Source organism: Gorilla gorilla, chromosome 14, assembly GCF_029281585.2.
Source record: "Gorilla gorilla gorilla isolate KB3781 chromosome 14, NHGRI_mGorGor1-v2.1_pri, whole genome shotgun sequence".
Taxonomy (NCBI): Eukaryota; Metazoa; Chordata; class Mammalia; order Primates; family Hominidae; genus Gorilla; species Gorilla gorilla.
Window position 1 is genome coordinate 106,409,683 of NC_073238.2, and position 24,841 is coordinate 106,434,523.

General features: G+C 36.9%; 1 protein-coding gene across 1 annotated transcript in view; it reads left to right on the plus strand.

The window, feature by feature from the left end:
* Window positions 1–24,841, plus strand: part of GPC5 (glypican 5) — a 1,465,923-nt gene that overhangs the window by 285,054 nt on the left and 1,156,028 nt on the right. Inside the window, exon 3 of the mRNA XM_019039972.4 lies at window positions 7,137–7,831. Coding sequence (XP_018895517.3) covers window positions 7,137–7,831 — 695 coding nt within the window. The remainder of the gene's footprint in view (window positions 1–7,136; window positions 7,832–24,841) is intronic.

Sequence of the window (24,841 nt, forward strand, 5' to 3'; positions counted from 1 at the left end):
GTATAAAAACATAAAGTTGTGAGTAAGAAACTCTTCTGTATAGCTCCTTTGTAGTTCTAGATTGTGTTTCTGAGCTTAAAGATTATTAGAAAATTTGATTTAAAATCTTCACCCCACAATAATTCATGAAACAATCAATGGTTAGTTGTTTAGAACTGATTTTATCTGTTACACAAGTGCTTAAGGGAATTTAAATTTCTGCTAAAATCAAGTTGATTTTTGAACATAATTAATTATAAAATAATGTTAGAAATAAATGTGAAGCACCATGAAGGCCAAATTAATGAGGAGGGAAATGAGGGAGGAAGAAAGTTAAGAGGGCATTTTTCCATACAGTGCTTGTCCTAGAAGATAAGATTAATTAACAAAAGGCTAATTCTTGATGATACAGATTAATATCCCACTCACTATTTATTTATATAGATGACTGATTTCTGTATAACATTTGAAAATGTCATTAAATTAATATTCCAGAAAACTTTGCACATTTTACTTTTTGGAAAAAAATTAGGAAATGTGCAAATATAAGGGAAAATTCAGTATAAGCGCTTCCAGTCTAGAGAATTAGGTAGTTGCTTCTTTTATTTAAAAATACATATCTTCAAGTTGCTATAATGGTCTTCTGAAAATCAAAAGAATTATTACTATTAAAATTATTCAGAAGTACTTCTTTTAAGAAAAAAGGAAATGGAATTAAAATTCATTGTAACGTGTGTGATAAAAATTGGTTATACAATTATTTTTAAAATGATCTACCTACCTATTCATCTATCTGTATAATTTAATACAGAGGGATACATGATTTCAGGCACAGAGCGACTCTAAAGTAGCAGAGTAGTAATGTATCCATTGCAATAACATAATCTGTGACTTGAGAGTTGTAATGCACAAAATGCAAATTCGCTCTGAAAATTTCTCTTCAATCAGATATACATTGTAAAATCATCTGATTTTCTATGGTTGATATGATTTAATCTTTTAAAATCTATTTCATTGCTATATTTGGGAATATCTGTGGCCTCAAATTGTAGTTGAAATTTCAAATTTTTTAAGTTAAAACATTCATATATCAAAAATAAAAAATATTAAAAGTGTCATAAAATATAAGTACATGTCATGCCAGAGAGGTTATTATAACAGTTATTCATAATCATTGCTTTTAGAAATCAACTTTATCTTTAAACTAATAAAAGCTTTGTGACTCTTCAGTTTCTCTCATTACAAAAAGCCACCTGCATATGAATCTTCACTGATTTTGACATTTTTCACATTAAATTTTAAATTGATATCACTCAATTTTATCTCTACCAGTTTTATTTAAAGTTAAATCCTTTATTTGTGTCAGTAATCATTTGTGTGTATAATAAAATATCTCTAAAAGGAATGTGGGCTGGAAGCAGTTAAAGTTTTCAGTCTTAGGTGTTTTGTCATTAAATTAAGATTAACGGAATGTTAATGTCGAAAATGGAAATAGATGCAGATAAACTTCATGCATTCCAAATCCAGTTTTTAGTGAGATAACACATAAATGATTTTATGTGTAGATAAATTAATTTTCCCATAAGGCTGGGAAGAATTACATTCTATATTTAAACAGTAATTAGATTGCACTTGCAGCCTTTAATTCGATCTACCACTCAGGCATTATAAGGAAAACTGGAAATTATTCTGTCTTGATAGACTTGTTTTGATATCACTGGAAAGAAGAGCTTATTGAAATTCTCAATGAAAAACACACATGCACAAAAATTATTCCTAATCTGTTTCTTAAATTCCTTAAACAATACTGGAAAATGTTTATTTTCAATGTGTGCTACAATTTTTAATTCTTAAATACAAAGCTACTATTTATATAGCTTGGTTGAGAAGTATTTTTATGTATTATAACTGTAATGAAAGAAACCGTAGTTTCTCTTTCATAATTAAGTAGATGTGATTAATTGTTCAGCACCTTACCTATCTTGGATTTATAAACAATTATTTTATATGTCTATTACATTTTTGGAGAACAGCACATATTTTGTTACTTGACAATTATTTTGAAAGTTTAAATTCTTGCTAATATCAAAATGTTAATTCAGTAAAATGGAAACACTCAACTCCTTGGTAAACATGGTATAAGAACAAAGTGATAGTTTTACAAATTCAAAGTTAACACAAACAAGTAGCTATAGTAAATTCAATTTCTGATCTTACCAATTTTAATTAAAAATTAGTACAGAATTATTCAATGGCTTGGCTCCTAGATTGTTCATTTTTGATAGGTGTTTGCATATTAAAATTTTATGAAGTGATTAGGACAAAAAAATTCAAAATATGTTTATCCCTAAGCATTGAAGAATCAATTATGTATAGACCAATAGTTTACAGTTTTTTGTTGGTTGGATTTAAGAAATACTTATGATCACAGATATATAAAAATATGTATATTACATATATTTAGGTAATTCAATTAATTGGAATATTTCAATATCAGATTTAATACATATTGAAAGCTCCCCAATTTTTTAATATTGTGGTGTTAATAGCATGGTGAAAAACTAATGCAATAAATTACTTAAATCAAATCTATTTTGTGTTCAGATATTCAGGAAATAAACAGAATATTGACATGGTTGTGTGCCACTGAAGTACAGAGATTTGTTTGGAGAAATACATCATTAGACAATTTCGCCATTGTGCAAATATAACAGACTATACTTACACAGATCTAGACCTTAGAGTCTGCTACACACCTAGGCTATATGGTATACGTTCATCGCTCCTAGGCTACAAACCTGTATGACATGTTACTATACTTAATACTCTAGGCGTTTGTAATGCAGTGGTAAATCTTTGTGTATCTAAGCATATTTAAACATAGAAAAGATACAGTGAAAGGATGGTGTAGACTGAGCCTGTAATCCTAGCACTGTGGGAGGCTGAAGGAGCAGACACCTTGAGGCCAGGAGTTTGGGACCAGCCTGGGCAACATAGCAAGACCCCATCTCAACAGAAAAATAATAAAAAGTAAAAATTAGCCTGGCATGGTGGTCCACACCTGTAGTCCCAGCTACTTGGGAAGTTGAGGCAGGAGGGTTGCTTTGAGCACAGAAGGTTTAGGCTACAGGAAGCTATGATCCTGGCATCACACTGCAGCCTGGGTGATGGAGCAAAATGTTGTCTCAAAAAATCATATATAAAAATATATATATATATATACATATAAAATTATGGTATAAATTTTTTTTAAAAAAGGTACACCTGTATAGGGCACATAACATGAGTGGAGCTTGCGAGATTAGAAGTTGCTCTAGGTAAGTCAGTAAGTGAGTGGTGAGTGAATGCAAAGGCTTAGGACATTACACTATTTAGACTGTACAAATACTGTATACTTAGGCTATACTAAATTTATTTTAAAAATCTTTCTTCAATAACAAATTAACCTTAGCTTACAGTAGTTTATAATAAATTTACTTTAAACTTCAATTTTTAAAAAACTTTTTGATTTTTTGTAGTAACATTTAGCTTAAAACACAAACTCATGGTACAAAAATGTTTTCTTTATATCCTTACTCTATAAGCTTTTTTTTTCTATTTTTAAATTTTTTTTTTTTTTTTACTTTTTAAACTTTTTTGTTAAAAACTAGGACACAAACACACACATTAGCCTAGGCCTACACAGGGTCAGGATCATCAATATCACCGTCTTCCGCCTCCATATCTTGTTGCACTGGAAGGGCTTCAGGGACAATAACAGGCATGGAGATGTCGTCTCCTGTGATAACAATGCCTTCCTCTGGAAGAACTCACTTAGGTGGCTTTATGGTTAACTTAAAAAAAATCAGTAGAAGGAGTGCACTCTAAAATAACAATAAAAAACATAGTATGGTAAACACCGAGTAACAAAGTTGTTTATTATCATTATCAAATATTATGTACTGTACATACTTGCATGTGCTAGACTTTTATATGACTGGCAATCTGATATTTTTGTTTATACCAGCATCACCACAAACATGTAATATGTTGGACTGTGATGTTATGATGGCTATGATGTCACTAAGTTATAGGAATTTTTCAGCTCCATTATAATCTTATGGGACCAACGTCATATATACAGTTAGTCATTCACCAAAACATCATTACAAGGCACATGACTGTATCTGATAACATATAATTTCCCCTTCAAAGGGTAGTAAAGTCAATACACAGTTTATGAAAGCTAAAATTTTAATGCATGTGTTATTAGAGAAAAGTTTTAAAATTTCACTCTGATTCCTGAAGTTATTATCAAGTTCTTTTTGGTTGTTTTGTTTTAAAGAATAAAATTGAATCAGAGAAAAACTACTCTAAAATCAAATAAAAACTGTATAATTTGTTCAGAAATTTATTTTTAATTACAAACTCAAAGAGTAATCAGAATTAGTTTGTTGCTAATAATACACAGTGGCCTTAAAAGAGAAATAATGATATTTGGAAATGCTATATTCATTTTTATTTTGAATGGAAACTCCTAAATATTAAATATATTCTCTTCAACATTGCTCTTACAATATAAATTACTTTGTAAAACATACCTGTTAGGGCTACTTAAAGATAAACTCCATATTTTCCTAAATCATTATGTTATAAATTAATTGGGCTGAAATTTATAAAGAAATATTTTATTCTTGCCTTTATAAAAATTGCATGTGTAAACATCATTTAGAGTTGGCAGAAATCTGATGGAACATCAGTATTGCCTGATTCACCAATGTTCAACCTTTATTCCACTAAGAATATGGCAATTGTCAGTCACATGAACACATATAGCACATATCTTAGAAACCTCGTAAGAATGCCTGTGATATAGGGTATCTTTGAATCTATCCTTATTTTATCTTTACCAAATTAAATAATGTTAAAACATTGTGATTTAACCATTATTGGTAAATAAAATTATTTGTGACCCACTTTGCGATTCTTAGCCACACACAAACTGCTCAGAAAAATGACCTATTTTAAGGAGAAACATACAGGCTTGGCAGTTTTATTGTAGTTCAAGCCACAAAGATTCAATTCCGTTTTCACGCTTTGTCCTGTGGATCTGTGAAAACAGAGTGTAGTGGCTGAGACTGCAGCTGTGGGGTCAGGTTATCATAGTGGAATGCTTGCTGAACAACTCTGTAAGAGCAGAGAGAATATTTTACACGTATTTGCAACCGCAATGTTTCAAAAACTGGCCAGGTTAAAAGAATCACCTGGACTGCTTGTTAAATATAGATTCCTGAACCAAGAGGAACCTACTGAATTAGGATTTCAAATGCAGAGACCTGACAATCTGTTTTTTTTCCCCATGAAGCCCAGGTGATCAGGCCATTTGGGGAAACCTGGCATTAATGCTGGCTGACATGATAGAGCTGCTAATCTCAATTGAAGCCTTCTCATTATCATCCCATTTTCATTCTTTCATATTTTTATTGAGGAACTAGTTACTAGCGATGCACAGGTAACACATGAGCTCTACCTAACACTTTATATGTACTCTGTTGAAACAGAATTGCAATTACTTTTAAAAGCTGTTACCTTTGATTGCAGGGTAGATGCACCTTAATATCTCACACTAAAGCCTGGAAATCAGTGTGAATTAGATCAGTATCAGAATTCATGATATTGCGTTGTTATTTATTTGTACTTGGACTCTGTGGCATATTCATGACACAGTTCTGCTTCATTAATAGCTCTCTCTGCACCTCTGCATTTTGTTATTCCATTTTGTTTTTTCCTACTCTTCTTCCACCTATTTTTGTAATATACTCAAACAGTGTTTAGATTACTAAGTTATTGCGTGATCTTTTACAACCTAATTAAAAGTGACTATACGGTTGGGACTATAGGAGATAATTTTATTGAATATATTTTATTATTATATATTGAAACAGTCCAGTATCCTTATTTAGGCTAATTATGAAATGTAATTACTAATATATCCAAGGTGTTTACTGTTGCTTAATGCCTCATTTTGATATACCATTTTGACTTGCTGATTATTCCAACTTTCTATTTTTAGATTTTCTCCCTTAATTTATGGGTAAATTATTCTTGGTTCTTTTTGTGGATAAATTGACTTGAGATCATCAGTTATTTAAGTAAGAAACAAAATATCCCACAGTAAAGTCTTTGAAGATAAGATGATAAGAAAAAGGATATGATTAATAATGTGGTCACAATAATTTATTTTCATCAAATAGTAGCACTCATGGGTTTCCCAGTGCTTAACAAAATGTGATAATTTATGGGTACTTTGAAAATGAGTGCTTTACTTTCTCTTTAGTTAGAACATGTGAGGAGGTCTAAGGATTGTCTGGTTTTCCTTTGGGAATCTAACCTCCCTTTGTAGCAACCCGTGTGTAATCTACTAGCTTTCATTCTGGAAAAGAAAAAGATTTTAAAAATTATAAAAATATAGCAGGTGGTGAATTAAGTACTTAATGTGACCATCTTTTATAAATAATGAAGTCAAATTATGAATTAAATTTCTCAATGACACTTTTTTCTATCATTAGTGAGTTATGAATGACTATAGAATAAAGTAAGAAACTACTATACATGTAACTTATTTTTTATTTCATTACTTTTTTTTTTATTTTGAGACAGAGTCTCACTCTGTCACCGAGGCTGGAGTGCAATGGTGCAATCTCAGCTCACTGCAACCTCCGCCTCCCAGGTTCTAATGATTCTTCTGCCTCAGCCTCCCGAGTAACTGGGATTGCAGGCATCTGCCACCATGCCTGGGTAATTTTTGTATTTTTAATAGAGAGGGAGTTTCCCCATGTTGGTCTGGATGGTCTCGAACTCTTACCCTCAGGTGATCCACCTCCCTTGGCTTCCCAAAGTGCTGGAATTGCAGGCGTAAGCCACCACGCCCGGTGATTTCATTACTTTTAAACAGATTGTGATCCTAGAAATATGTCTCTATAAAACTTGTGTGTTGTAGGCAATGGTCGTTGTTGTCCGGTCATTATCCTTGGAAAGCTGAAGTTGGTTGAGTAGGCTGAGAATTACAATTTAGATCCTTAGATTAGTTTTGATGAGTCATTTAAAGTCTGGAGCAGATGGACAGTGTTAGCATGAATACTAAACCTTCTCATCTTTTACCTCTGCTTGTGTTACAGAAACCCTTGAAACTCTCATCAAACAAGCAGAAAATTACACCAGTATACTTTTTTGCAATACCTACAGGAACATGGCCTTGGAGGCTGCTGCTTCGGTTCAGGAGTTCTTCACTGATGTGGGGCTGTATTTATTTGGTGCAGATGTTAATCCTGAAGAATTTGTAAACAGATTTTTTGACAGTCTTTTTCCTCTGGTCTACAACCACCTCATTAACCCTGGTGTGACTGACAGTTCCCTGGAATACTCAGAATGCATCCGGATGGCTCGCCGGGATGTGAGTCCATTTGGTAATATTCCCAAAAGAGTAATGGGACAGATGGGGAGGTCCCTGCTGCCCAGCCGCACCTTTCTGCAGGCACTCAATCTGGGCATTGAAGTCATCAACACCACAGACTATCTGCACTTCTCCAAAGAGTGCAGCAGAGCCCTCCTGAAGATGCAATACTGCCCGCACTGCCAGGGCCTGACGCTCACTAAGCCTTGTATGGGATACTGCCTCAATGTCATGCGAGGCTGCCTGGCGCACATGGCGGAGCTTAATCCACACTGGCATGCATATATCCGGTCGTTGGAAGAACTCTCGGATGCAATGCGTGGAACATACGACATTGAACACGTGCTGCTGAACTTTCACTTGCTTGTTAATGATGCTGTGTTACAGGCTCACCTCAATGGACAAAAGTTATTGGAACAGGTAAGTAGGAACTCCACATTTCCAGTCTGACTTCTTGTAATTCAAATATTAGCCATGATATACTTTAGGAAATAGTAGGAGAATGTGTCTGCTGATATATTCAATCCAAGATATTTTTTTTTATATCTTATGATAAAATTTTGATTGGCTGAAATACCACATTCCCTCCTAAGTAGAAGTCTGCTGAAAGGGTGAGTTCTGTGACGTGGCAAGAGCTCAGGTTTCAAATCAGGAACAGCATAGATTTGAATCTTTAGCCTGCCAGTAATTAGCTAAATGAAATTAGGTAAGTCCCTTTGGCCTCTTTGCACCTCAATTTCCTCAGTGATAAAAAGGAAATAGTAACATACAACATTTGAAGTGTTCTTTTTTGGGAATATAGGCATTATGTGTGCAAACTACTTAGTATGGTACCTGGCACTCCAAAAATGGGTAGTTATTGTTAGAATTTCAAAAGCATTTGGCTTTAAAATGGAAAATGCCAGTTATATATCCCTGAAGTTAAGACTCGATAGCTTAGTGTTCAAAAGAGTTTCTTCAGAGATGCTCCAAAATCTGTCACAGTGATGGCGTGATAATTTTTTAAAATGTAGTATATACACGGTCATGGTATTTTATTCCTAGCAGACTGAAACGTTTTTAAAACACAGTCATCAAATCAAAACATATGAGAGTTTTCTATTTGTCTCACCTTACATAGAACCATTTTTCTAAATATTCACTGGCTCCCTTAGTAATAGTTCTCATATCCCAGAGTGAAATGGGATAGCATGCTGATGGTTCTACTAAACATTTTCCCCTGAAATAAAATTATACTCTCCAGTGCCAACAAAAGACATCTCCTTAGGCTGGCATTGATTTACCAAATTAACAAGCATTCTCATCAATTAGCTTTAAGCAGAAAATTTTAGTAAAGAGGGAGTTTCTCTATGTTGGTCAGGCTGGTCTCGAACTCTTGACCTCAGGTGATCCACCGGCCTCAGCTTCCCAAAGTGCTGGAATTACAGGCATGAGCCACCGCGCCCAGCGATTTCATTACTTTTAAACAGACTTTGATTCAATTCCTTTAATTAATGACTGATAGAATCTGAAAAGCTTTATGTCCAAACGCGTTTTCCCCTTCTCTTCCTAACCTTCAGGGACTTTCCAGGTCCTGCGTGAGCCTTTATGGTTCCTTTCTGCAAATTAGAAATGACACCCCCTTTAGGTGGATTCAGCACAGCACCATAGGGTAATGTGTGGGCTGAAATTTAACTCCCTGCTTCATTCAGCTGGGTATCCCTATACAATTAACCAGGTTCTCAACTTGATGTAATGGCCTGGTCTTCTTGTCTTCTCACATCCTTTCATGAAAATTGTACATGGCCCAGAACCTCTGGAAGGGATGCAATAAACCATCTCAAAAGGAGGTACCAATGACTGCTGTGGTTTCAAGTATTTCCTTGAAAAATAAGCACTTAGATCCAGGGAACAAAATGCTCTTATTATTATTATTTTTTTTTTTTTTTGACGGAGTCTCACTCTGTTACCCAGGCTGGGGTGCAGTGGCATGATCTCAGCTCACTGCAAGCTCCGCTTTCCGGGTTCATGCCATTCTCCCGCCTCAGCCTCCCACGTAGCTGGGACTACAGGCGCCCACTACCATGCCCAGCTAATGTTTTGTATTTTTTTTAGTAGAGAGGTGATTTCACCATGTTAGCCAGGATGGTCTCGATCTCCTGACCTCGTGACCTGCCCGCCTCGGCCTCTCAAAGTGCTGGGATTATAGGCATGAGCCACTGAGCCGGATCAAAATGCTCATATTATTTTATTGAGTATCTCCAAAAGGGAAAGTAAGCACAAGAAATCAGAGACCAAGTCCAGATTTGATTATTAATTTGGGTCATTGTAATTTAATGTCCCATGGCCAGGACCTTCTGATGTATGTAAGTGAATAGGTTTTCAAGACCTTTTTTCCTATGTATTTTGGAAACCTGAAGGGCCTTTTTGTGTCCTTAAAATCTATCCTGTAGAAAATCTTCTGCGTTTCCTATTTCAAAGACTAAAATAAAAGTTTGCAGTAGACAGGCAAGCTTTCAAATCCTGAGTTTGCTACCCATTAGTCATGTGGGCTGGGTCAGCTTCTAAAACCCTTAAGCCTGTTTGTCCTATGTGAAAAGGAAGGGAGGAATAACTTAAATAGGACAATGTTGGTCAGAGTCTGACACTGGTAGGCAGTTGGTACCTGATAACCTTACTCTTTTCTCTCCTTATTCTAAGGAAGGCCCTAAGCAGACCTTGGTGAAGCAGGTGACTTTAGTATCTCAAAGTATTAGAATCAGGTTTATGTTTCCTAAAGAAGTTTTATACACAACTTTTATCATGTAAAACTCCCTGCTGTATTTTCTTTTTTTTTTTTTGACTTTATTCATTTTATTTTTGGTCAGCAAAATCCAGAGCCCTGCGTTCCACACATTCTGGGCTATTATCCAGGCATCCCTGTGGTTTCCAAGCACATTTCTGAGAAGGGCATGGGGACCTGATCCCCAAGAACAAATGTTCATTGGGTGTTTTAGCAAATGGCCCCTGGGGTGGCTGATAGCCTATTTTTTTTTTTTTTCATTCATCAATTCCGTAAAGATTTATTGAGCACCTACTACATGCTGGTCACTGTGCAGAACACTGGGGATACAACAGTGAGCAAAATAATATCATGTTTACCTCCAAGGAATTTACAATGTAGTGAGGTAAACAGACACTATAAAATGATCAGAAAACTATATGATTATGAATTGGGGAGTGTGTACAGGAGCTTTAAGAAAATATATCTCATGGTCTAATTTAGATTTTTTGATTGGGGCAGGTTTCCTTGGGGAAGTGATGTTTGCAATAAGGTGTGGAGGATGAAGGGGAATGGAAATGAGGGATGGGGGCAGTGGAGGGAGGAGTGCCCCAGGGTAAGGGGCCAGTGTGATGAACAGCTGAGGTAGCTTGAAATTGGATAGTGAGGGGGAAGTGGTGCAAGGTAAAGTAGGGGCTTGGGGGATGAACAGTTTGGGTTTTTTTTTTTTTTTTTAATTGATCATTCTTGGGTGTTTCTCGCAGAGGGGGACTTGGCAGGGTCACAGGACAACAGTGGAGGGAAGGTCAGCAGATAAACAAGTGAACAAAGTTCTCTGGTTTTCCTAGGCAGAGGGCCCTGCGGCCTTCCGCAGTGTTTGTGTCCCTGGGTACTTGAGATTAGGGAGTGGTGATGACTCTTAAGGAGCATGCTGCCTTCAAGCATCTGTTTAACAAAGCACATCTTGCACCGCCCTTAATCCATTCAACCCTGAGTGGATACAGCACATGTTTCAGAGAGCACAGGGTTGGGGGTAAGGTCACAGATCAACAGGATCCCAAGGCAGAAGAATTTTTCTTAGTACAGAACAAAATGAAAAGTCTCCCATGTCTACCTCTTTCTACACAGACACGGCAACCATCTGATTTCTCAATCTTTTCCCCACCTTTCCCCCCTTTCTATTCCACAAAACCGCCATTGTCATCATGGCCCGTTCTCAATGAGCTGTTGGGTACACCTCCCAGACGGGGTGGTGGCCGGGCAGAGGGGCTCCTCACCTCCCAGTAGGGGCGGCCGGGCAGAGGCGCCCCTCACCTCCCGGACAGGGCGGCTGGCCGGGTGGGGGGCTGACCCCCCCCCCACCTCCCTCCTGGACGGGGCGGCTGGCCGGGCAGAGGGGCACCTCACTTCCCAGTAGGGGCGGCCGGGCAGAGGCGCCCCTCACCTCCCGGACGGGGCGGCTGGCCAGGCGGGGGGCTGACCCCCCCACCTCCCTCCTGGACGGGGCGGCTGGCCGGGCGGGGGGCTGACCCCCCCACCTCCCTCCCGGACGGGGCGGCTGGCCGGGCGGGGGGCTGACCCCCCCACCTCCCTCCCGGAGGAGGTGGCTGCCGGACGCAGACGCTCCTCACTTCCCAGACGGGGGTGGCTGCTGGGCGGAGGGGCTCCTCACTTCTCAGACGGGGCGGCTGCCAGGCAGAGGGTCTCCTCACTTCTCAGACGGGGCGGCGGGGCAGAGACGCTCCTCACATCCCGGACGGGGCGGCAGGGCAGAGGTGCTCCCCTCATCTCAGACGGTGGGTGGCCGGGCAGAGACGCTCCTCACTTCCCAGATGTGATGGCGGCCGGGAAGAGGCGCTCCTCACTTCCTAGATGGGATGGTGGCCGGGCAGAGACGCTCCTCACTTTCCAGACTGGGCAGCCAGGCAGAGGGGCTCCTCACATCCCAGACGATGGGCGGCCAGGAGGAGACGCTCCTCACTTCCCAGACGAGGTGGTGGCCGGGCAGAGGCTGCAATCTCGGCACTTTGGGGGGCCAAGGCAGGCGGCTGGGAGGTGGTTGTAGCGAGCCGAGATCATGCCACTGCACTCCAGCATGGGCGCCATTGAGCACCGAGTTAATGAGACTCCGTCTGCAATCCCGGCACCTCTGGAGGCCGAGGCTGGCAGATCACTCGCGGTTAGGAGCTGGAGACCAGCCCGGCCGACACAGCGAAACCCCGTCTCCACCAAAAAAATACGAAAACCAGTCAGGCGTGGCGGCGCGTGCCTGCAATCGCAGGCACTCGGCAGGCTGAGGCAGGAGAATCAGGCAGGGAGGTTGCAGTGAGCTGAGATGGCAGCAGTACCGTCCAGCTTCGGCTCGGCATCAGAGGGAGACCGTGGAAAGAGAGGGAGAGGGAGAGGGAGACCATGGGGAGAGGGAGAGGGAGAGGGAAAGAGAGAGGGAAAGAGAGAGGGAGAGGGAGTTTGGGTTCCTGCTGTATTTTCAAAGAGAGTGCTCTTTTTTTTAAATAAATAGTCTGATTTTATATAATAGTCCTATGACTATTTTGAGAAACATAAATTATTACTGATAAATTATGGATTCTTTTCTAAATAAAACAACTGAGTCCTCTTTTTTACTTATGGGAACAGAAGAAGAAACTGATTTTAAATTCCTTGAAAATTGACCCATTAATATTTATTTCTACCAATTCAAAGTGATTTATAAGCTCTTTATCAAACTTTGATAACCAGTTCGCACATCGATGAATTTAACAAATTCAACATAAATTACTGGAAAGCCAGCAAATAATGACTTTCTCACATTCCCAAAGAAATCTGAGATCTAGTACTTCCAAGTCTACTCCTCCATAAATACATATTTTCACTTTAAAATATCTGTGGAGATACCTGATATATATAAAAAATACTTCTGTTGGATGAATTTCAACTGGAAAAAAAGTTTAGTTTTCTGAGAAAAATCATAAGTACCTTATATTTGGTTAATGTTTAGAGAAACAAAAGTTAATTTACAAGATAATTTTTTAAATTTCATAATTCTATGATTTTATTAAGACAAAGTTTGATTTAATAAAGCAGAAGAAGAGAGGTAGCAAAGAGTAGGAATTAAAAGCACAAGTCCTAATGTTAAATTGGATTTCACATCTGTCTCTGCCTCTTACTAGCTCTGAGTTTACGCATTTGCTTATTTTATCTCTGTTTGCTTCAGTTTCCTCTTTGGTTAGATGGGGTGATGAAATACCATAATAGTATCCTTGTGAGAATAAAATGAGCTTACACACTTAATGTCTTGTGCATAGTGTTTACATTTTACCAATTATCACTATCACATTATATTATTTAGAAATAATTCACTGATTTATCTGAATTTTTTTCATTTTATTTGAAATGGAGTCTTGCTCTGTCACCAGGCTGGAGTGCAGTGGCATGATCTCGGCTCACTGCAACCTCTACCTCCCGGGTTCAAACGATTCTCCTGCCTCAGCCTCCGGAGTAGCTGGGACTACAGGTGCCCGCCACCATGCCCAGCTAATTTTTGTAGTTTTAGTAGAGATGGGGTTTCCCTGTATTGGACAGGCTGGTCTCAAACTCCTGACCTTGTGATCTGCCCGCCTTGGCCTCCCAAAGTGCTTGGATTACAGGTGTGAGCCACCACACCTGGCCTTCTCTGATGTTTTAAATGCTCCCAAAGTAAACATTTATTTCTTAGGGGTGTAGAGCTCAAAAAATATTTTAAATAATCATTTAATTAAACAAATGCTTGTAATTTTCTTTATGAATGAGAAAAAATTGATATTTTTAGAAAATATTAGATAAGTCTCATGTATTTTTAATATTAATGGATTAATATTAAAATTTTAATATTGATAGATTACCCTCTTGTTAATAAATTATTAATTCATTTGGTAAATAAATACTTCATATTTTTTGAAATCCTATTTCTTAGTAATTACATTTAATATATTATTTCTTGCTATAATTTGACACTTTAACTTATTAAAGGCATAAGAACATAGAGTCTGGTTTAATAACATTGTTTCAAGATGTTCTAAACAGAACAAATGTTACCAGGAAGCACAGCTAAATATTGATTCTATACAGTTTTAGGAAAAAAAAAAAAGGTGTTTTCTTTTTTTTTTTTTTTGAGATGGAGTCTCGCCCTGTCACCCAGGCTGTAGTGCAATGGCGCGATCTTGGCTCACTGCATCCTCCACCTCCCGGGTTCAAGCAATTCTCCTGCCTCAGCCTCCCAAGTAGCTGGAATTACAGGCATGCGTCACCACGCCCAGCTAATTTTTTGTATCTTTAGTCGAGACGGGGTTTCACCATGTTGGCCAGGTTGGTCTCGAGCTCCTGACTTCATGATCCACCCATCTTGGCCTCCCAAGGTCAGAATCATAATTTTCAACAAAAAAAGCCCCATTCTATTTTTTCTTACAGATAAGTTTTTCAGCTATTCTATCTATGCAATATTAATAGAGATTCAGCTGGTTGTACTCAAATTACTTTAGATTTACTATATAATTTTATCAATAAAACCTATCAAAAATGACTTTATGGTGAATTGTATAATATATACTAACATACTTAAATTCACTGTTAAGGAAACTAATATCTTATCACTTCTTCTGTACATTTATCTGAATCTGTAGACAGTAAGCATAGTAAATTTATTAAGTGTTTTTAGGCGTTTAAACTATACCTTCAATAAAAGAAAAGTTAAAGTAGCAGCCTGGATTATTTAGGACAAAGTGCTAATTTTGTCCAATTTATTCAATGATGTGATATATATTTTCCTAAAATGTGGATGTATATGAGATTTTGCAAAAATAAGTACTAGAGAACAAAAAAGCGTAGGGAAGAATTCTCAAAATCTCAGTCTCCAAAGTAACCTAATTAAAATACAATGCCATAGCAATTTTAGATATTTTAAATTTAGATATCTAAATGCAGTACATTCTACAGTAACTATCACAGATGAACTTGACAAAAGTCATGACATTTGCTTAGCGTCAGTCAATCTAGTGCAGTGTGGGAGTTTTTGAGTGATGAAGAAGAGGTGGCAGAGTGCATCACCTTCTCATGGCCATGACACTTTCACAATAATAAGAAGGCTAATATGCCCTTTCCCTAGGAAAGTAACGCACGCAGACACACAGGCACATGCAAACTATTGCATATAATTTCGGTGACTTTACAGCTCCTGTGATGCCACAGACCTGAGGGTGAGGACCCCTGGGTTAAAGAAAGGACATCTCATTCTTAGGGTGAAATAGAATGATACCAGAGTTGGTTCCTAGAGAGGTTCAAACATGGATGAAATTATTTTGAAATTAATGTTGGATATGTAGAGTGTGTTCTTTTGAGCATGACTCAGATCAGAATGTATAAACTTTGGACAGAGAAGAGATTGGAATGAATAAGTAGAATCTCTAGGGTTGCTCCAGTTTCCATAATATATGAAAAGTTGACAAGATATTGTTTCTGAAATAAAAATGTTTTGGTGGGGGAGCTTTCATTCATGTTCATATTTGGACTTGGCTGCCACAAGGTGGAAGGTGTGACCAAAGGTTGTATATAAGCTACCTCATAGATGAAGCCCATGGGTGGTTGGACAAAATTTCATTCAAAATACCATTGCAATTTTAGATATTTTAATTTTAGATATCTAAATGCAGTACATTCTACAGTAACTGTTAGTAGTGTTGAAAGATATTATTTTTACCTTTGCTTAATTTTTGTTTAACGTATGTGGTGGGTTGATATTGAACTTATGATTTAGTACATGGCTCTTCTGAGGAATAAGACTGGGAATTGACAAAGAAAAAGAAAAGGCATAAGAATTAAATTTGTAACAATTGAGAGGCGAAAATATAAGCTCCTGGTGTGAAAGTCAGCTCTGAAAGAATCCAATGAAAGTGGGCTGACTTTGATTTATAGAAAACACTGTAAGCTAATAAAGCAGAAAAGGAAGATTCATTAGACCACAGGAGGGTGATCTATTCTAACTCACAGTTCTATGTAGAGATCTTTTCTAAAGGTTCTCACCCACCGACTTCTGGTCACTATATAGTGTTAAGGAACTTCTTACTCCAGATGTGGCCATATTAAGTGTGTAGTGACAATTAATTGTTTCTATTTTTAATATGAAGATAATTTTGTTTTTTTCAGATATGGAATGAGATGTTTTCTGATTAGAGGCAAGTCAAAGGGTAATTTTATTGTGCATGGATTTTCTGTTTAGATATCATAAATTTGATACTCTGTTGAGGTAGTTCTGTGATATTTCAGCCTCTGCTGGTAGGAATTTTCTTCACATGCCTGATTAGATCTGAATCCTTCTTATTTTGGAGATTTGACCCCTGCATGTGTGGGCTGTGCTAGTGGAGTGGTGATAGTGGTGGGTGGAACCTCTCCTGAGGCGATTAGCAGTGGTGAGGGCTAATGAAGACTCATGAACCTCATATGAGGCAAGTCCAAAATTCTTTAGGGGCAGGTAACAAGTTTGAATACTTTTTGTGTAAACAGTTCATAGAACTTTGAAAGTGTTGCATGATTATTTTGTGATTTTATCTTTCTGTTAAATATTGTGGTGTGAGTTACTTGAGAATAAAGACTGATAATCACAGTTATTTATTTTTACATAATTTCCTGAGAGAGGTAAAAATATTAAATACCTTGTGAAGGTCTGAATTTCTATAAGGCAGAATCTGAGTAGAGGCCTCCTAGAAGAGTGGTCCATCACGTTTGTGGACATCTCAAGTTGCTGGAAAGTTTATCCTTATGGTGAAGGATTATATGTATAATAGTCACCCATGGTATACTAGAATGTAATGTTGTGAAGATAGGAACTAAGTCTTGGCCATCTTTGCCTTTAAGTATTTGAAGGCTATTATTCTGTCACTTTTCTTGACATCTTCTTCTTTCCAGGTTACTCACTCCCATTTAATTCTAAATGTAAAAGGGAAAAGAACCCTTACATTCTTCCTCAAATTATGTGTCAAATGTGCATTTGCTTTTGTTAAGTTATTGAGGTTTCTTTGAGCAAACAATCTCTTATCCCAATATTATGAGCTGTTTGTCTCCTGGGAATAAGAAATTTTTAATAATGCCTAGTGATTCTTTTGAATTTTTCTGAAATAATTTCTGATTGAATTTTATGTGAATAGGTCTTTAGGTGCATCACAGATGCTTTCAGCTGCTTTGACAATCCTGCTACTTTTGTGGGGTAAATGCTCTCTAAATTGATACTGCATAAACCCATGTGTATGTCTTTCCACAATTTAATTTATTTTTCATTTAACTACCTTTTAATTGTCAAAAATTATATGTATTTATGGTGTACAACATGATATTTTGATATATGTGAAATAATTAAAATCAAGCTAATTAAGATATCCTTCACCTCGTGTACACATTTTTTTAGTGAGAATGTTTAAAATCTACTCTCTGAGAAAGTTCAAGTGTATAATACATTGTTATTAACTATAGTCACAATGCTGTACAATAGATCTCCAGAACTCATTCTTTCTGTCTAATTGAAACTTCTTACTTTTTGACAAACATGTCCTCAGCCTCAGCCCTGGCAAACACCATTGTCTTTGCTCCTTTGAGTTTGACTTTTTTAGATTCTACATAAAAATGAGATTCATACAACATTTGTCTTTCTCTGCCTGACTTATTTCACTTAGCATAATTCCTTCTAGATTCGTGCATGTTGCTGCAAATGACAGAATTTCTTTCTTTTTAAGGCTTAATAATATTCCACTGTGTGTGTGTGTTTGTGTGTGTGTATGTGTGTGTATTCTCTTATTCCATAGGTTCTCTCTACATTATGTTGATTGTTTCATTGGCTGTGCAGAATCATATGTATATATCTCACATCTGCTTTATCTAGTCATCTGTTGATGGACACTTAGATTGATTCTGTATCTTGACTATTGTGAATACTGCTGCAATAAACATGGGAGTTCAGACATCTCTTCCACATACTGATTTCATATCTTTTCGATGTATACCCAAAAGGATAATTGCTGTAGCATATGGTAGTTCTATTTTTAATTTTTTGAGGAACCACTGCACTTTTCTTCATAACACCTGTACAAAGTAACATTCCTGCCAATAGCATACAAGTTTCCCCCTTTCTCCACATCCTCAGAACACTTGTTATTCTTTTGTCTTTTTGGTAATATCCATTCTAACAGATTTGAAATAATATCTCATTGTGGTTTTAGTTTGCATTTCTCTGTTGATTCATGATATTAAACATTTAAACATACACCTCTTGGCCATTTGTATGTTTTCCTTGGAGAAATGTCTAAATTCAGGCCCTCTGCTGTGGTTAAGGTTATTTGTTTTATTGTTATTGAGTGTTTGAGTTCCTTACGTATTTTGGCTATGAAGCCCTTATCAGATGATGGCTTGCAAATATTTTCCCTTATTCCACAGGTTGTATCTTCACTCTGTTGATTGTTTCCTTGGATATGCAAAGCATTTTAGCTTGAAGAAATCTCATTTGTCTATTTTTGCTCTTGTGGCCTGTACTTGTGGGGTCATATCCAAAAAATCTTGCTAAGACTAATGTCAAGAACATATTTTTCCTATGTTTTCTACTAGTACTTTTACAGTTTCAGGTCTTATGTTAGTCCAAAATCAATTAACTAGAGATGCATAAATTTATTTCTGGGATCTTCATTCTGTTCCAGTGGTCTGCACGTCTGTCTTTATATTTGTACCGTGATATTTTGTTTATTATAACTTTGTAGTATATTTTGAAGTCAGGCAGTGTGATGCCTTATTCTTATTGCACAATATTGCTTTACTATTTGTAGTCTTTTGTGGTTCCATACAAATTTTAGGATTTTTTTCTCTATTTCTGTGAAAAATTTCGTTGGTACTTTGATAGAGATTGCACTGAATCTATAGATGGCTTTAGGTACTGGACATTTTAATAATATTAACTCTTCTAATTCAAGAACATGGACATCATTCTACTTATGTTCATCTTCTTCAATTTTTCATCAATTTTTATAGTTTTCAGTGTACATATCTTCAACTTCCTTTGTTAAACTTATTTTCTAAGTGATTTTTTGGTAGCGGTTGTGAATGGGATTGTTTTCTTGATTTCTTTTTCTGATAGCTTGCTGTTAGTGTATGGAAGTGGTACTGATTTTATGTTTATTTTGATTAGTGATATTAAGCATTTAAAAATATACCTGTTGGTCATTTAATAAAGTTTGTTTATTATTTGTTTACCAAATTTGTTTATTATTTATTACTTTTTCTTGGAGTATTTAGGGTTTTCTGTAAATAAGATCATGTTATCTGAAAAGAGGCAATTTAACTGTTTCCCTTTTTATTTGGATGCCTTTTATTGAGTTTTCTTGCCTAATTGCTCTGGCAAGAAATTCAAGTACTATGTTGAATAGAAGTGTCAAGAGTGGACACTCTTGTCCTCTTCCTGATCTTAGAGGGAAAGGTTTCAACTTTTCACTATTGAGTATAATGTTAGCTGTGGGATTGTGATATATGGCCCTTATTGTATTGAGATAAATTCCTCCTATAACTTATTTGTTGAGAGTTTTTGTCATGAAAGAATATTGAATTGTATCAAATGCTTTTTTGTGTGTGTTTATTGAGATCATATTATTTTTGTCATTCATTCTGTTAAAGTGGTATATCATGTTTATGTCTTTGTATATGGTGAATCATCCTTGCATCCCAGGGATAAATGTCACTGCTGTTGAGTATGGTTTGCCAGCATTTTGTTGAAGATTTTTGAATCTGTGTTCATAAGGGATAATGATATGTACTTTTATTTTCTTTTAGTGTCCTTATCTGGCTTTTGTATCAGGGTAATGCTGGCCTTATAAAATGAATTTGGCAGTATATCTTCCTCTTTGACTTTTTAAAGAGCTTGAGAAGGATTGGTGCTAGTTCCTTTAAACGTTTGGTGAAATTCAACTGTGGAGCCATTCATCTGGGATTTTATATAATGGGGAATTATTTTAAAATGTTTCATTCAATTTCCTTAATCCTTATTGGTCTATTCAGATTCTCTATTTCTTCATGATTCAGTCTTGGTAGTTTGTATGTTTCTAGGCATTTTTCCATTTCTTCTAGGTTATCTGATTTGTTTGCATATACTTATTCATTTTATTCTCTTATGATCCTTTGTATAGAATTATCTGTATATTTCTTTAAGGTCCATTTGGTCTCAAGTGTAGTTCAAATTTAATGTTTCGTTATTGATTTTCTTTCTGGTTGATCTAGCCATTGTTGAAAGTAGAGTATTGAAGTCCTCTACTCTTTGCAATACTATTGTATTGCAGTCCATTTCTGGCTTGTATCTATTAATATGTACCTTTTTATCTAGGTGTGTCAATGTTGGGTGCATACATATTTGCAATTCTTATGCAACATTTTAAAACTGATCCTTTTGTCATTATGTAATGCCCTTCTTTGTCTCTTTTTACAGTTTTGACATAAAGTCTATTTCATCTAAGTACCACCTCTATACTCTTTTGGTTTCCATTTGCGTGGAATGAATATCCTTTTCTACCCCTTCACTTTCAGTTTTTATATGACTATAGAAGGCATGACCCACCCCCCACCACAGAGCATTCCTAGGGGATCTGGGTCTGGGCTAAGCTCCCACGGCATTGCTGCCTCTGCTGGTCATGGGGCCCCCAGGATCAGTATTACATACAGCATCATGGCAGTCATTGGACCTTCCATGACTTCTGAAGCCTCTGATGAGTCACCTCAAATTGCCAGAACTCCATGGCCACAGAAAACCACAGAGTACCATTGTGAGCCTCCTGCCTAAAACTTCTCAGGACTTGAAAACCAAGGACAACCTCACTCAAGATGGGACAAGAAAAACAGTGCCTCTCAACTTTCTCCATGTCTTGACCACAAAGTCGATAGTCATATTACATGATCCTCGGAGTAAGGACTAAGCTCTGTAGGCCAGAGTGGATAGCCAGGGCCTCTGGCTACCCTAACCCCTTCCTAATTGACTCAGTAAATAAGAAGGAAAATCTCTTTCCACACCTGTGATCATTCTTGGTCAACAGTTGAGAAGTTCTACAGTGGAGGAATGCAAGTCTACAACATTGGCCACTGATCCTCTTTCTCTTTAATAAAACTTTGCATTATTTGACCTTGGAGACCTAATCTATCTAGGGATGATCAGAGAAGACTTCAGCTGTCAGTTCCCTTCTTGGTCTTGTGTCTGGCTGGTTTCAGCTGTGCATGGGAAGGGTGGTGTAAGAGGTGTGAGGATGGAGAAGGTTTATACTCCCTTCTCTGTTTTCATTTTTAACAACTAAGGAAGAAATAATAGGAATTTTCAAAGTCTTCACATTTCAGGAATGTGTAGTCTAACTGTGGGATATTTTGTTCCACTCACATTTTTCCCCTTCTGACTGTTCACATTTATGATTCTGACTTCGTGAATCAGAAAGGCTGGCTGCTAACATCTAACTCTTTAGCACCTATCTTTTGAGACAGGTAGTACCTCCCACTTTCAAAAATTTGGGCCTGCTATTCTCCTTATTCTATTTTCAGCTACTCTCTGTGTAATAAGCAGATGAGGCACTTTTTGGTGAAAGATTACCCAAGGAAAATGTCAATAGAAAGCATGGTAGGTTTTGGTAGAGTCAGTATTAGGATGTGTACTAAACTCTTCAGTGACATTTGTCTGTACAGTGGAGGCACAATATGGATAGTCTGATTTAGAGGTGATCCAAACTCATTTCATCAGATCAGCAGTAGATGTTTGATGCTGGATATCATCGTTGAGGGGGAAGGATTTGTGTGTTTCAATGTTACCTTCAGGTTTTGGTCTAAGAATAGGAAACCTTTATTCTCTTACTTGGGCGGAGAAGGACTCTAAAAACAACCCCCCCCCCCATATTTCCAAATGACAGGTAGTTATAATTTCCAATAATAAAGTAGTAACTGTTAAGAAAAATTACCCAAAACCTGAAAAGAATGAAAAATATTACTTATACTCCTCCAATTATTTAAGATGAGCTCCTTGAGCCATCTCTAGTTACATGTAACTTTTTTCTTTTTTTTTTCTTTCTTTTCTTTTTTTTTTTTTTGAGATGGAGTTTTGCTCTTGTCGCCCAGGTTGGAGTGCAGTGGCATGATCTCGGCTCATTGCAACCTCCGCCTCCTGAGTTCAAGCGATTCTCCTGCCTCAACTTCCCTGGTAGCTGGGATTATAGGTGTGCGCCACCATGCACAGCTAATTTTTGTGTTTTTAGTAGAGACAGATTTTCACCATGTTGGCCAGGATGGTCTTGATCTCCTGACCTCATGATCCGCCCATCTTGGCCTCCCAAAGTGTTGGGATTACAGGCATGAGCCACCGCACCTGGCCCTAGCTACATGTAATTTTTTTTTTTTTTTACTTACTATTTCATCACTTTATGGACCATACTAAGATCTGTAAAGTTAGATTTAATTTACAGAAGATTGATAAGTAGCAAATAATTTTTGCTCCATAGAGTTATAAGTGATATTTGCCTGATTGAGAAAACAAACCAAAAAGTTATTGTTTTATCTGAAAAGTGTCAATCATCTTGTAAATCTGACATTAATATTGCAGTGCTTCTTCTTGTAAGGAGTATAATGCTAATCTCTGGTATTCACCTTTCAAGCAGCTTGATTGTGCTGTTTATTCCCTCATTAAGAAATTAAGCAAAAAATATTTCACAACTGCTCATTACATATTTTTTAGAGTCATATTTTTAATTTTTTTTTGGAAATTATACTTTGACCTAACACACTGAGAAATAAAAGACCTCAAGAAAATAGGTTGCTTATGATGGATGGTACTTTTTTGTTGGGAAGTGTTAGAAACTTGAATTCATTTAACTGCTCCCCAAGTAGGGGAGAAATCATTAAATCATAAGATAATTGAGCAGATGTAATATGCTGCAAATGTGGGAACTGAGATTTGAAGAAGATGTTCCTACAGGATGAATAAAGGGCAAAAACAAAAAAGAAAATGAAAAACAAGAAATGAAAATATATACTTTGTAACAATAAAGAATGCAATCCATAGTGAATATCGAGTAGTTAGGAATGTGCCAAATAGCAACAATATACATGTAACAATAAATTAAGATAAAAACATCATAGAAATAAATATAAAAATTGAAGATGAAACATAATAGAAATAGAAAACTGGAAAAAACTATAGGCTTATTATATAATTCCAAGGGCACAGTGGAATTACTGGATACATTTGCTTTAAAATCAGGAATAAGACATTACTGTCAATATATGACATGGTCTAAGTTAATGTTTATATTCAGGCACTAATTAATACAATTAGACAACTCTTACAACTCATCAATTAAAAATTAACCCAGCAGAAGATGGACATACACATTCTCCAAAGAAGGCTGTACAAATGAGTGATAAGCAAGTGAAAAGATGTTTAACATTGTTAGTCATTAGTGGCATATAAATCAAAAGCACACTGAGACAGTGAGATGCCGCTTCACCCTGAGTAGGTTGGCTATATTAAAAAAGATAAACAAGCTGGACATGATAGCTCAGCCTGTAATCCCAGTGCTTTGGGAGGCCAAGGTGGGAGGATTGCTTAAGCCTGGGAGGTCAAGACCAGCCTGAGCAACATAGCGAGACACCATCTCTACAAAAAAAATAAGGATTAGGTAGGCATGTTGGCACACCTGTGGTCCCAGCTGCTCAGGAAACTTATGTGTGAGGATCACATAAGCCTGGGACATCCAGGCTGCAGTGAGCCATGATCGCGCCACTGCACTCCAGCTTAGGTGACAGAGCGAGGCCCTGTCTCAAAAAAAAAAAATAATAATAAAAACAAAGATAAATAGTAGCAAAGTGTTTGTGAGGCTGTGGAAAAAACTGAGCATGCAAACATTGCTGGAGGGAATGTAAAATGCTGCAGTCACTTTGGAAAACACTTTGGCAGTTCCTCAAAAAGTTAAATTGAGAGCTAGCATTTGACCCAGCTGATTTCATGCCAAGGTATATTCCCAAGATAACATAATATATATATATCCACACAAAAAAATACATAGATGATCATCACAGCATATTCCTAATAGTCAAAAACTGTAAACAATCTAAATGTCTATCAACTGATGAATGGACAAATAAAATGTTCTATATACATATAATGGAATATTTTTTGGTAATAAAAAGGAACGAAGTACTGTTACATGCCACAATATTATTGGACCTTGATAAATAAACTTAGGCATATTAAAATTTTAAAGTATGTAGCTGAGCAGACAGGAGTTATTGAATTGGTGAGTGCCAGACCTCAAGCGATTGGGACCTCACAGAAGGTGTGTGAGGGAAAAGCGTTTATAAGGTATTCACGGAAACAAGACAAAGGCAATATTTGATTGATAAAGGGAGGACATAGTCTTAAAGTCCTAGATAGAGATTCCTTGGCTATTTCTGATTGGTTAAGTTTACATTTTTTGTTTTTGTTTTTGTTTTTGTTTTTCCCCTGGGATATGACTGTGTACTCTGAGTTGGGTTTCCGTATGTATATGTCGGAGTCCAGAAAGCTGATGCCACCTCAGTCTAATGGCCTCCTAATTAATTACTTTAACACGTTTTGTGAAAGAAGTCAGTCTCAAAAGACCACATATTATAAGATTCTGTTTATATGA